Raw genomic sequence first — 13,675 nt, forward strand, 5'->3', positions numbered from 1 at the left:
CCGCGCCGGGCACGTGGTGCCGCCGCCCCTCGCACCGGGCCGGGCCGGGCGCGCACGTGGGGCCCGGCGGGGGGCGAGGGGCGGCGGCCCCGCCGTGGGGGGAGCGGGGAGGGAGGGGGGTCGGGGAGCGCTGCCCGCGCCCGCCGAGTGGCCCCCGAAACCCCCGGGGGGGGCGGCGGCCCCGCGGTCACACCTTCCCCGTCCCCTCGCACCGGCGCGGGGCCGGCAGCGCTCAGCGCCCGCGGGACGGGGCCGGCGGCACCCCCGCACCCCCGGGGACGCGGGGCCGGGGGTCCCCCGGGTGTGCGCCGGGGTGATGCTTTCCCGTCTCTTGTTGTTATTTTTCTCCCCCCGCCGCCCCCCGAGGGTGAGCGCGCTGCCTGCTTCTGCCTTTGAATGGCTCTTAAAATACATGTGAGGAAACCTGTTGTGACGCCGCGCGCTCCGCTGACTAAAAATAGCAGCTTTTGTAGTACGGAGGGAGCCGGGGCGCAGCCGGGGACGGGCAGCGTGGCCGCGGCGGTGGCCGGGCGTGGTGGCAGCTTCGGGAGCCGCTCTCTGGCCCCGGGTTATCGGGCAGGAGCAGCCGCCGGCGGGAAACGCCAGGCGGGAGCCTCGCTGCCCGTCGGATGGGCTGGGGGGTCAGGGCTTATCTCTGCTGAGCACAGCTGCTTTTTGGGTCGAAAGAGCGAGAGGTGCGTGGTGTGTTCAGGCTGGTCCCGGAGCCTGCGGGGAGGGATGCGTGTGCATGGGGCCGCCCCGAAAACGGGGTGCTCTGCGGCCGCCCAGGGACTGGCAGTGGGAGGAAAGGGGACGGTGACATTCTGGGAGCGGGCACGGCCGCGTGACTCTGGTGGGTGCGGGACGGTTTGGGGATATAATCAGAAGTGGGGTGGGTGGGGGAACCTCTTCAAGCTCCCCGTGACGGCAGTGGCATGAGGTGGGAAAACATCCAGGCCACGACTGAGGGGAACCGAAATCTCAAAATTCTCAGTGTGCCAGGGTCTGCTTCCTCCTCTTCCTCCGGCTGAGAGCCCGCTCCCTTCCCTCGTGGGCTGCTCCGTGGAGGATTTATTTTACGGATTCTGCTGAAAGCAGGCCATGAGGTCTCAAATTAGGAACGAGCCCCCTTTGGGCAAAGTTGTTACAGAAAAGGGAAAGGCCTCCATTTTCGCTTTCACCTGGCCGCCCCCTCCTTTGCCAGCGCACCTAAAGCTGAGCTGGGACTGCGGAGGGCGGAGAGAGCCAGTGAGAGCAAAGTGTTTCCCTGAAAAGCTGCACGCCCTTTTCTTGCACTTTCAGTTTTTATAAGCCCTGTGGCGGATAAGCTCAGCCCTGCGCCCCAGCCCAGCGTGTCGTGCCGTGGTGCTGTCGGGGGGGTTTTAGCAGCGAATGAGTTTTACCTTGTGATTTTTTTTTTTTTTTCCCCACTGACGAAAGGCGCGCGCGTCCCTCCGCTTCTCCCCCCTCTCCTTCCGTGTGTCCTCCCGGTGCTGCCTGCGGAGAACCCTTCCTCGAGCCTTCCTCGTGCAGTCACTTCCTAGGGGTGATGGACGCCGCGTCTGCCCAATGGCAGCGCGCAGGGCTGCGCGGCACCGGAGTTAACTCTGCTCCTGCCCGGCCGAGGTGCCGGACGTCGGGCTGGCGGCGACGGGGCTGCTGCCGCAGGGTTGGGCACACCGTGACTCCCGCCGTCAGGACACTCTGCAGGCTCTGAGCCTGTCAGGGCTTGGAATCTGAGCCCTCTTAAATGTTCCCCGGCTGTATTACGCCAGGCTCGTGCCTTGCTTCAGAAGTGTTTCTGAACCAGAGACAGAAATTCGTTGGCAATTTGTTTTGGTTTTTTTTGGTTTTTTTTTTGCTTGCCTGTCAAGGACAGCGTGCTTTGTCATGTTTTATATCATTTCTGCGCCGTCGCCCGTCTCGGCAATCTGTTGCAGCACAGAGTTCAGTACTGCTGTGTGCCTCCTGAAAGGGAAAAATACAGATCAGCTTGATACACTCTGATTTCCATCAGCATTGGGAGATGATTAATGGCGTGGAATGTGCTGCAGGACTTGGTATTGAAAATCTCTAGCTGTGTGAGATGTTTGGGAAGCGAAGAAAGGACAGCTGGGAGCGCTGGCCCCTGCGGCAGTCGGGGTTTGTGGGATAAGCTTGCTCGCTGATCATTTTTGTAAACATCCAGCTGTGAAATACTTGAGCGGTGCAAGCACTTTCAATTATCAGGAACTTTCAGGCTCAGCACCCTGTAGAGATGAACATGCAGTTTCCACTTCTGTCTCAGCTATTGTTTGAGGCTGCCTTCAAACTTCGGCAGAGAGTCTTCCAAGCATGAAGCAAGCACAAGCGATGCAATGCTCTGTGACCATCAACACAAGGACTGGGGGGGAAAGGCAGTAATGAGAGCGATTACCCTGCCACTGTGCTCCCAAGCAGAGGGACAGTTTGCATCGTGGATGCCACTGCTTTGCAATATTGCAGGACGCCAAATAGTGATGCCACTATGTTCCATTATTAGCAGTCGTTGATGGTGTCTGACTTGATGGCCGGCACGTGGGGTCAGGAGCAGCAAAGTCAGGAACCCCAGTCCCAGCTGTGCCCCAGATCTGGCTGTACGTCCAAGCAAGTTATTTGTTGTTTCATGGCTCATCTTGTGTGGCTGGGGGAGATGCATCTCTGGGCTAGTGATTGCTGAGGTGTAATTCCAGTATATCTCTGTCACCACATTTTATAAGTGTGTGATGGAAAAAGTGCTGTAAGCTTGTCAGTACCAGGGCTGGCTGTCACATACCTTTCCCCTTCAGCCACCTCCTCCATGAAGTTTCAGAGGTGACACACAGGCGTACCCGCCTGGTAGTCCATATCCCTGCTCCCTAACCACAGGCTCTCTGCAGCATCTGACTAGGTTGTTTACCAAACCACTGAAGACTATCTGATCCGTGTCCAGGCTTCCCCAGAGAGTGCCTCAGAGAGCTGTGTCCTGGCAGCTCTTAAATGTGCTCTGAAGGTTCCTGAATCTCCTCTTTGCTGCTGGATGCTGGTTCCGATCCATAAGGGAAATGGAAAGCTGGCCAGCTGGGCGAGGGCTGCGTGGAGCTCCTCTAGAACAGTAAACAGTGACTCACCCCCTCCTTGTGTCTTCTCTCTCTTCATGTCAAATATATTGCCTCGCATATGCTTCTCTACTCTCTGATTCACACCACCAGCCTGTCCCTCCCCGCTCTCATTACAAATGAGTGACAAGCGTCAGTCTGCCTTACAGGATGTGTGAAGGTTGTCAGAGCAGGAGAATGGATTTTTGAATGATGGGGAGAAGGATGGTGCTCTGCCTACCATGCTGCAATGTGCTGGAAATCCATGTTATGCCTCCGAGTGGCAGAGGCACGGCGATGAAGATTGAAGCATCTGTAGTTCCCTTCACCTATCAGCTCAGACATCCTTGGTAGGCACGTCCGTTTGGCTGGTGCTCTGGAGCTGGGAATAACTTGCGGATAAACGAGAAATTTAAACAGCTGCCTAGGAATTAAATGGCTGCATTTGGGAATGAATAGAGTATTCCCTGCATAGCTGTCAGTGCTGTATTGAGACGTGATGGCAGAGATCCCCGTCGCTGCTTGAACCTTGCGCTGTTTTTCTGCCCTCGGGAAGTTGTCGCTGGCTTGGCGGAAGGTGAGGGTTGCATGTTTTCAGTTTGCTGTATGTGTGTGAGAATGGAAGCTAAACACCAGCAGGGCTGTCTGCCAGGTGCTCATGTTCTGGCCAGGGTTGTCTTTCAGTGTAGAAAGAGTTTTAAAATTCAAGTTCATCCCCAGTTGTTGGGTGTCGGCAGCGACTTTATAGTAATTCCTTAATGTGTAACGCGCTTGGAAAGCCCTGTAGCGTGGAAAGTCTGAAATCTCACTCTGGCATGTTTTCTTTCTTAATTGCAAGCCTTGTGTGGAAAGCTGTGTCCTGCTTCTGCCTGAGTCAGGCTTTCTGCTGCCTTTCCCTTTCAAAGCAAAGGAACTGCAGATCTCTCGGTGGTCTAAGCTGAGACCGCCAGGCTTAGGATGTCAGCTGGAGACCTCCAGGTTTTTGGGAGGATGCTGCAAGAGGCATAGGAGTCGTCTGAGAGAGGGAGAGGGCGTTGGCAAGGCTGTCAATGGGTAACTTTATTGCAGAATTACAAGGGCTCTTTATGTAACCCACAGTCAAAACACTTGCTGTAAATACGAGCGTGGAGCTGCTCTGGAAAAGCCTTTTCCCCTCACAGTTGGTGTATTACTACTCACTGCTTTATTGATGTAGCGTTCGAAGTGTGTCGTACTGCTTACAGAGCAGGATGTAACACGGTCCTTGTTCCAAAAAGCTGAGCTCCTAATTTTAGATGTGATGCAGCAAACGCAATTAAGGAAAGAAGGGCAGGAGTAGGGTAAAGACTAAAAGGGTTCTAATAATCAAATTGCAGGCAAGTTCCCAGAAGACCCCTGTGCAGCATGTTTAGGGAATGTTGCTGGGTATGACTTGTTTGCAGAATGGTTTATGATTTTGTTGTGGATTTTGCTTCCTATCTGTGGGAGATGCCATGCTGATTTTAGTAGCTTGTTAGTAGCTCAATAGTCCCAAACAGTTCCAGTGGGAAGGAGTTAGTAGATGGGGAGATGGAGCCTCAGGCCCTGGAGGGCTGCTGGGGAGGGTTGTGAGTGTAGTTGTATTGGTTTTGAGCAGAGCCTGGACCACACCTGTGCCTTCACCTAGTGCAGAGATAAGACTCTTCCTGGCACTGGAGTCTTGAGTGTGAGGCTTGAGCCTGTTTAAGTGTTTCTGTTTGTGCTATGGAGCCCTGCCCTTTGGGTCAGGGCAGCCCCCAGTCTCCTACCCTTCAAGAGGGTCTGGTATCACTATTCTTTATGGTGCCCTGAACCTTCTCATTCATCTCTGTGCCAGCAGTGGCTCTGGCCCATCACCCCTGGTGCAGTAGGATGGATCCCCGCCTGTCTGGGGGGGTTGCCTTGTTACGCAGGGAGAGACAGGTGTGCAGCAGAAGACCCTGTACTGAGCATCTGTGCTGTCTGTCCTCTGAGGAATGTGCAGGGTAAGGAGCTGTTGCTTTGGTGACATGGAGCAACAGGTGACCAGAAGGGGTTTCATCATGCAGAGCTGGAGCATTGCTTGGGGTGGCAGGTGAGCCCACATGCTGACCCCCTCTGGAGGAAACCTCCCCCCTCGGCTCGTGTTTTCCATGGTACTTTACATTTCTTTCCATCTCTGCGCAGCCAAGTGGCCCCGTTCAGTTTTTCCATCGGCTGGCGTAGAAAACGCTTTGAAGACGCGCTGGGTGAGGATCAAAAGGCTTTTTGTGCAGTTGGTGGGTGTGACACGGGGCTGTCGTTGGCCTCCCCCTCCTTTTTGCCTTTCCTTTTCCGGCGTTAGCAGCGCGGCGTGCGGCCAGCGCGCCCAGCGTGCCCCTTCCCTTGTAGGGATGGGGGTGGCGAGGGAGGGGGGATGCCGCTGAGGGAAGGAAGAGTTTCTGATGCTGTGGGAATGTGAGCGCTCAAACTCTGTAAACAGCTGGTGACTCACTGCATAACTATGGCACCAACTGCCTGCGGCCCGGCGCTGCTGCGCCTCTGCAGGGAGGGGGCTGCCGGCCCTTTCCTCTACGCACTGGCAGCGCCTCTGTGCTCCTCAACTCTGAGGCGAGTCCTCCTGGCCAAGACAAGGAGCTTTTTCCTTCCTCCCGACTGCTAGGGCCTACGTCTGCGCCTCCGGTGGGGTGGGCAGCAAATGCCTGGTGCGGTGGGGAAGCGATGGATGGACAGCAAAAGGGCAGTGCTGGGATCTGAAGAAGTGCCTGTGCTTGCAGGGGATCCTGCCCTTCTGAAGAGCACAAAGTGTGGCAGGTGCTCCCCCATCCTTTGGAGGCGGCTGCAGGGGGCTGAGACTTGCCCCTGTGACCAGCCCAGCGAGGCAGGGGCTGCAATTTGAGGTCTGCCCGGGGTGGGGTTCAGTGCTGGAGGAGAGCAGGGAAGGACTCGGTGATGCTCTAGAAAATGCAGTGCACACCAGTTGCTGTAAGTGGTCCATTCATCACGGAGCATCTTGGCTTGTGCGCTGTGCGGCTGTCCTTGTCCCTCCTCCAGACATGGAGAGCTGTGCTGTCTCGGGCTTAAAAATAGAGGAGGCGTCTAAATACACTCCCTAATATCTAGGATAGTATCTTGCAGCTCTGCACTTACAGGATTATTTTTTTCCTCTCCTGCTCTTCATCTTGATCTTTACGTAAGTCGTGTGATGATGAGGTGTCTTGACTGATAAAATTCAAGTGACAGCAGCACGGGCTGAGCCAGCACCTTCACCCACCCAGCTCCCACCAGTCCTCGCGCCCCACCTTTGCACCCCCCAAATCCCGCCACCCCTGTTTGCAGATATGAATGAGTTTGTTTACTCTCCGACGACCTCGTGATGTCTTTGCACAGACATGACCTGAAGTCATTATTGCTTTTGGGCTTCTCTGTTTCCATGGTGACTGTCTCCGGGTTGGCTACTTTCCCAAGGTCACCATGGCAACTATCAGAAGGGAATCATGCTTGGGATGCTTTGGCTGGATTTTTCATGAATGATTAGGATGTGTGACACGATGCAGACGTGGAAATGGGGAGGGTTTGGGCTGGGCTGGAGAAGGTGGGGGGAGAGAGAGGACTCCCGCCAGACAGGCTGCACTCTGCGGTGCCGCGGGTGTGCAGCCCTCGAAGCCGCCCTGCGTCGGGGGGGCCCGGCGCCTCACCCCCTCCCCGCTGGGGAGCCGTAGGCAGAGGCTGTGATGGTGGCGCGGTTGTGGTCGCCTCGCTCGCGGTAGGTACCCGTCGGAGCGTCGTGCTGCCGTCACCGCAGGGCGAAGGGTTTGGGTGGAGGTGCGGGCAGGTGAATTTTCGGCAAGGCTCTGGTGGAAGGGGTGTAGTCGCCGGTTAAGGTGAGAGTGAAGGGCAGCGTCGCGGCAGGGGACGGTCTGCCTGTCGATGGACATGCCTCCACGGCACTAGATATATCAAGCAGGTCGGCTCTCACAGCCCGGGGCTGGAGGATTGGGAAGCAACAGTCTTGGTGTGTTGGGAGAGGCAAACTCCTGCCTGGCTTTGTTTTCGGGGGCTTTTGTTTCTGTTGTTTGGGTTTTCTGGTGGCGTCTCCTTTGGGTGGGGACAGCGCTGGAAGCAGGTTACAAACCAGGCAGCGTCTTTCTGGGTTGCTGGTTCAATTTCGAGCTGGGTTAATAATCATCAAAATAAGAATGAAGGGAGTTGTTGTCTTGTGGCTTTTCAGTGCCTTTTATGAGCGGAGGTAACTCTTAATTCAGTCCCTAATAGGCCATTTGGAGCGTCTGGGATTCCTCCGGAGGGAGGTGGCAGGGCCTGAGAGGCCACGCTCTGTGCTCCCCTTGGGAAGGGGTGGCACATGGCAAGGCGGTGTGTGGTGCTTAGTGTGACTGTTGTTTATGGGTGTCCTTCCCCCTCCTCCCTGCCCTGTCTTCCCTGCTGGATCTGTAGTTAATAGCAAAATATGAGGTCTTAAGTGTTGGGAAGCAATGTGCTCGCTTGTCAACGCAAATGTCTGAATCCATTGCAGTGCTTCAAACAACTGTGTGGTTATTTCTTTCAGTGGTGGTTGAGTTGGGAGTTTGGGCCACCGTGTTTGGTATCTTCTTCCTGCCTTCGTCTCTCAGATTAACTTACAAATCTTGTTTTGTTTTCCCAGTTGCAATTTCTGAGCAGTTTTGTCCGGAAGACTGTGCTCAGGTTATGACGACTAATCCCAAACCGAACAAGGCATTAAAGGTAGGCAAGAAGGCTGGGTGAGTGGGGCTGGGTGGCCAGGGAGGCTCTTGTGGAACTGTGCGATGTTGGGTCATACATGAGTATTCTTTTTCATTCCAAGAGAGTCTTACACATGAGTGCTGATACAATTTCCCACTGTCTAAAGGAAAGGTTAGGGTAGAAGAATACCAGCAATACCCAGAAAGAGGTCTGAAGTCTCTGGGATGGCGTGGAGGCTGGTGTATCCCAGTTGCCTATCCAAGAAACTTCTGAATATAGCAGGTATTGGCAGCATCCTGAAACCAGTGCTACCAGGCTTGAAGTACTTTTACTCTCAGGACTGGGAGGCACTGGGGAAGAGATGTATTCAGCTGGTGTCTCTGTTATCTGTGAGACAGTAAATGCCTCAGACATGCCAGTATGATGGTGGTCTGTGCATGGGCTGTGCATGCATTGTTGAAATTTCTTTCCAGTGTTTTAGCTCTTCATTCCATATGTACTTCAGTCTCTAAAAAGACAAAAGGATGGTGTCTTATAAGTTCAGGATTCAATGATATTAAAGATCTTCTCAATTCTATGATTCTGAAAATAATGGTGGTGGCAAACCTGCTTGACAAAAGGCACAAGGCCTTAGTGTGGTTTTCTCATGTAACTTCACTCTGGCCTGTGCCGCAGCATAACCAAATCAGGCTGTGTCCTTGAAGCCAAGCAGGGTTGGTTTTGTTCGCCGCTCAAATGAGCGATCTTAACGAAAAGCCATAAAATGCTGAATTAAGCCCTGCACACAAGCAGCTATTCTGCTTTTGAGATGCTGCACTAGTATCCCAACATAATGCTGCGAAAAGGTGTCATCTTTAGCATTCAGTATGAATTCTGGGTCCCGACCAAGGGCTTCACAAACAAAAGGCTTCATCTGGCTTTACATTTATCTCCTTGAAAATCTTGCTATTGGGTTCACAGCGCTTTCTCTGACCTAAGAGGGTTACCCAAACCCAGATGACAGCAGCACTCAGATCTCTGCAATGTTTAACCCAGATGTTTTAGTGGAGCTTGTGCTCCTTACAGCACTGCGGGGGTGTTTTCCAGGTAGGGCTGTCACATTGCCGAGGGGTGGCCTTGTCCCTTTCTGCTGTCCAGAACATCCGTTCGCGTAGGGTTGCTGCTACCCCTGTGCTGTTGGTATTTGCAGGTAAAGGAGGAGTCAGGAGAGAATGCCCCAGTGCTGAGTGATGATGAACTCGTGTCAATGTCCGTACGGGAGCTGAACCAGCACCTGAGGGGTCTCACCAAAGAGGAGGTCATCCGTCTGAAGCAGCGGAGGCGCACGCTGAAGAACCGAGGCTACGCTGCCAGCTGCCGCATCAAGCGCGTGACTCAGAAAGAGGAGCTCGAGAGGCAGCGGGTTGAGCTGCAGCAAGAGGTGGAGAAGCTGGCCAGAGAAAACAGCAGCATGAAGCTAGAGCTGGATGCCTTGCGCTCCAAGTACGAAGCACTCCAGACCTTTGCTCGTACCGTGGCGCGAGGGCCTATTACCCCGACCAAAGTTGCCACCACCAGTGTCATCACCATCGTGAAATCAGCCGAAATCTCATCCAGTTCTGTGCCGTTTTCAGCAGCGTCCTAGTGCCCTCGGTGGGGGGGAACTAGCAGCCTTTCAGAGGGGAGGGGATAAGGCTCTTATGCATTGTTCCGGAGTCCTTGGTCATGTCAAGAATTGGCATTTTAAGAATTCTCTTCCAAAAGTGCAAAAAATAGAAGAAAAAAAAAAAGAAAACGAGAAAAACAAACAAACCCAAAGGGTTCCTACAAAGGGAACTTAACTGGCTGCTTCTATCTGGACTCAGTGGCTCCATCAACCTCTCGTGTCCAGGATTTGAGCTCTGTATGCAGTACAAATTGCAAGATCTGCTTCCTCCTTCCCCCTGTGTTCACAAACCCCTCTCAGCCGTGGGGAGCTTTCCAGCTGGGAGAAGATACCTGAGGAGCCTCCGGAGTCTTCGTGAATGATGCTCAAGAGCCGGGAAACAGATGGACTGTAGAAATCATCACGTGAGATGAATGTATGGGAAAAAGAGTTTCCTTTAGTGGCCTCCTACTCCTTGTAAGAAGGGTCTCCCCTACCTTCCCCACTTGCATCTGATATTACGAGGGCAGGGATGTAGGCTTTTTGGATTTGATTTCATCGTGGTATGAGTGGATGGGAGTGGGAGGACAATGGAGACTAATGCTTGGGTCTGACCACACCCATTAGGAATAACCTTTTGTTTTTGATCCATGCTGTTAAATTATGGAAAAATATATATTTTACATATTTTAATATGCCCCATTACCTGTGTGGCCTGTAAAAACTACATTGCAGCCTCCTTTATTCCAAGCCCAAGTTTCCCAATAGCTCCTTCCCAAAGGTGTGCCTGTGAATTGGGTATATTTATGCAGTTTATTTCTTCCAAATGATCCACAGTCTTGAAGTAGCAGCTTTTTTTTCCTGGATTCCCTGAAGCTTAGGGGAGGGAGGCACAGTAAATGCTGTGAATGAAGAGCAGTGTGATGGGGAGGAGAAGGGGAGATGAGGAGGAAAAATGCTGCAAGTATTACTGGTGGAGGCAGAACTGGCTGTGAGAGAAGGTGGGACAGTTCTGCTGGGATCAGCACTATGAGAAGGGGTTTGTGCAGCGTATTTCAGAAGGATGTTTTTAAAGCACTGAAGTGTAACTAGAGGGCAATAGTATTCAGACAGGAGGAGAGAAGTTTTAGAGTCTCCTCTTTGACAAAAGCATTGGTAGGTTAGCAACGAGCATCCCAGCTGGAGAGCTGTGCTCGCCAGTCCTTGATGACCAGAGAAGGGCTGTGGGGAGGTCAGATGGGAACTGGAAGAGTCTTTTCCTCTCCACAGCACATCGGATGCTGAATTTGGGATCCAAAGAGTACAGTGAACAACCCTCAGTGTTCAGACAACCTGTGTGAATGTGACCCTGAAACTTGACGCTTTCTCTTGCCAATGGGTGAATTATCCCGAGAGGTGCACAGAAGGCAGGATGGAAAATGTGTGTGTAGGGGACGGAAGAATTGGGATCGAGAAGTTGTTCGTATGGCTCTGAGCAGTGGTTTGGGAGAGGGATTTCTGGCTTGGCAATGGGCAGGAGGTGGGAAGCTGAAAGGAGGGATTCTGCTGTAGTGCAGCAGTGCTGAAAAGATGAACGTTTCCAGGTCACTGTAAAAAAAAAATAGCTATGTTGGTGTTTGTGTGTTTTGTTGTTGTTTTTATTTTCTTTTTAAAGTAGGAAAGAAAAGGGACTGTGAGTTTTGTAGGGCAGGTCAGAGACTTGTGGAATGGACGATGCCTGTTGTCATGCAGGTGAGAAGAGAATGAGATTGCTGAAGTTCAAGATGAGGAGAAGAGCTTAGAGAACTTGGGCTCCAGAACAGAAAACAAAGATCACGGAAAATTCACTAGTGTTTTGGACTGAAAAGAATAAGCAAGTGCCACCGTTGTTGCAAAGGGGACAGTGAGCTGGCATCTGACACCCAGTATAATTTGTTGTTTGAGGCTTTGTCTTGCCTTGGATGGCAGTAAGTTAGTGAAGCCCTACTTGTCTTTGGAAGAAGTCGTTAGCTTGCTTTTTCTTTTTTTTTCACCTTGTCATCGGAGTCTCTGGATTTCCCAGGAGGATCCCTTGTGAAATAGGTTAATGAAAAGAAAAACCTCAGATTTGGTTCTCATTCAGTCCTCAACATCGACATCCGTGACCTTACTGAGCCAGAAAGGGTGTCAGTGAAATGCTTCCTGAAGGCTCATTCCCCCTGCCAGATCCACGTGTTATGGAGGGGAGCAGGGAGTTTCCTTCAAGTGATTTTCCAACACGTAGAGTTTGGATGACACTTAGCGTTACCTCATTTCTCCTCCACTCCCTCCCTATCTCCAAACAGGCAGATCAATGTCCTGTGTATCAGTACCAGTTATTGACTCCCACAGCAGAAGCTGAGGAAGAGAAAGATGTTACTGTCATTTCCTGGTCCTCTCATGTTCTCCAGCTCACAGACATTGGAAACTTTCCCAGACCTTACAGGTGCCTCCAAAAACAGGCAAATGGAGACTCCTGGCACTGTTGGGGCTTTAAATGAAAACTTTATTGAAAAAGGCCAGTTGACTTGAAAATGCCCAAATGCTTCCAGTCTTTAAAACAGCTCCAGAGCTCCATAACATTCCTGGCTAGATAGGAACACCCTCTGGCTGCCCTTGACACCCCTCCGGGGAAATCAGACCAGTCTCACCAAGGGAGATGGAGGTCCAACTTTGTTCCGTGGGGTCTTCTTGCTGTTGGAATGAGTTGAGAAACATATCTTTACGTGGCACTTCCCTTGTGGCCAAGTATTTCTTTTTTTCCAGTTCTTGGAAGGGTGCCAAAGGCTTGTCCAAGTGATTGCTAGTTTAGTGCTGGTAGGCACTTAAATCTCTGGTCACTCGATAAAGAACAAGAGGCCTGGGTGTTGTTAAAGCTGTTGATACCATAGCCATGGTAGGTAATCCATATTGGATATCCATAAGGACCACGTGGAAATATTTAAAGAGAGAGAAATATATATATAAATATATAATTATATACATTTTATCGTACAGATTTTTCGTAAAAAAGAAAAAAAATAATTTTTTTTCCAAGTTTGATACTGTAAATCTTTATTAAAAGAAATTGCCAGTCCAGGGCTCCCTGGGTGGTGACCTGGAGGGGAATGAAATGTCCTGGCTAAACTTCCACAGAGGGATCAGAATTGCAAGGTAACGTGGAGGGAGGAATGACCCGAAAGCTGTTGACCGCGTTGGAGACCCAGCTCCTCCACCCTCCTCCCTGGAGGGCCCTCCAGCTTGGGGTTGTCGCGTTGCATTCCTCTGGGGTTCGGTTTGTTTCTGTTGTGTTTTATTTTTTTGTTTTGTTTTGTTTGTTTTTTTTTTTTTTTTTTTCTCTCAGTCCTGCACTTGCCAACCTGACACCCAGGGCGAGTGCAGCGTGTGGCGCTGGCGGCGTTGGGGCGCGTTCCTCCACAGCCGCCCCTCTCGCTTGTCTCTTTGCTGCAGTAGTTTGGATGCCGGGGCTCCCTTCTCTGCCCCTCTTAGTTTGTCCCCCCGACCCCGCTGAGGAGCGGGGGCTCTGCTTTTTGAGTGCTGGGATCCTCTCCCCTGGGCCTGGCCTTTCTTTGGTTGCTCCCCATCCGCAGGGTGACGTGGGAACCGAGGGCTGGGCGGGAGGCAGGAGAAGACGAAAAGCGACGTGCAGGGACCGGGAGGGGCATCTCTGTTCTCGTAGACGTGTTTGCTGTGCTCTCTGTTGGGAGTGGGGAACCTTTCCCTCCAGGGCAGCTCCAGATCCCTTAGAAACAAGTCAGTGTCTCTGCTCTTGCCCAACTCTACTGCAAGGGACAGAGACCTGGGTGACCCGGGGAGGGACGGGACGGGTGCAGAGGCGAGCTGTGGCAGGGCCAGGCGCGATGCCACGGGAGCATGAGGGGACAGCTCAAGACCCCGGGGAGGAGGAGGAGAAGGTGGCAGTTTTTTCTCTCTCGAATCATTTAAACTTCATTGTCATGATTGTTTTTATTTAAAAAGTAAAAAAAAAAAAAAAAAAAAAAAAAAAAAAAGAAAAAAAAGGAAACAAAACAAAACCGAAAAACTTTTGTAATGTGGATTTGTTTTCCTTCGTCTGTATTTCAGTCTGCTGGGGTGTTTCCGTAGATGGTGGATACTTGCTTTCATTTTTTTAATGATAGAAGTCTTCTGTTTTAAGTTGTTTTTTATCACCAGCTCATTCTATCCTCTGTGGTTACTCAGTAATTTCATTTCAATATTTATTTTTGTGCTGCTTTTTTATTATAAAATAAATTATTGATAT

General features: G+C 51.9%; 2 protein-coding genes across 2 annotated transcripts in view; one reads left to right on the forward strand and one right to left on the reverse strand.

Moving 5' to 3' along the window:
* Nucleotides 1-1,547, reverse strand: part of LOC113953388 (lysosomal alpha-glucosidase-like) — a 15,325-nt gene extending 13,778 nt beyond the window's left edge. The window contains exon 1 of the mRNA XM_027656480.1: nt 1,404-1,547. The gene's annotated coding sequence lies outside the window, so the exon portion shown is untranslated. The remainder of the gene's footprint in view (nt 1-1,403) is intronic.
* Nucleotides 1,548-7,734: 6,187 nt separating this feature from the next.
* MAFK (MAF bZIP transcription factor K) lies at nt 7,735-13,449 on the forward strand. The gene is made up of 2 exons (XM_027656484.1): nt 7,735-7,814; nt 8,983-13,449. The coding sequence occupies exons 1-2, from the start codon at nt 7,779-7,781 to the stop codon at nt 9,415-9,417; spliced, it is 471 nt and encodes a 156-aa protein (XP_027512285.1). The 5' UTR covers nt 7,735-7,778; the 3' UTR covers nt 9,418-13,449.
* Nucleotides 13,450-13,675: the final 226 nt, after the last annotated feature.

The sequence above is a fragment of the Corapipo altera genome, unplaced genomic scaffold (assembly GCF_003945725.1).
Source record: "Corapipo altera isolate COAL_440 unplaced genomic scaffold, ASM394572v1 104, whole genome shotgun sequence".
NCBI classification, from domain to species: Eukaryota; Metazoa; Chordata; class Aves; order Passeriformes; family Pipridae; genus Corapipo; species Corapipo altera.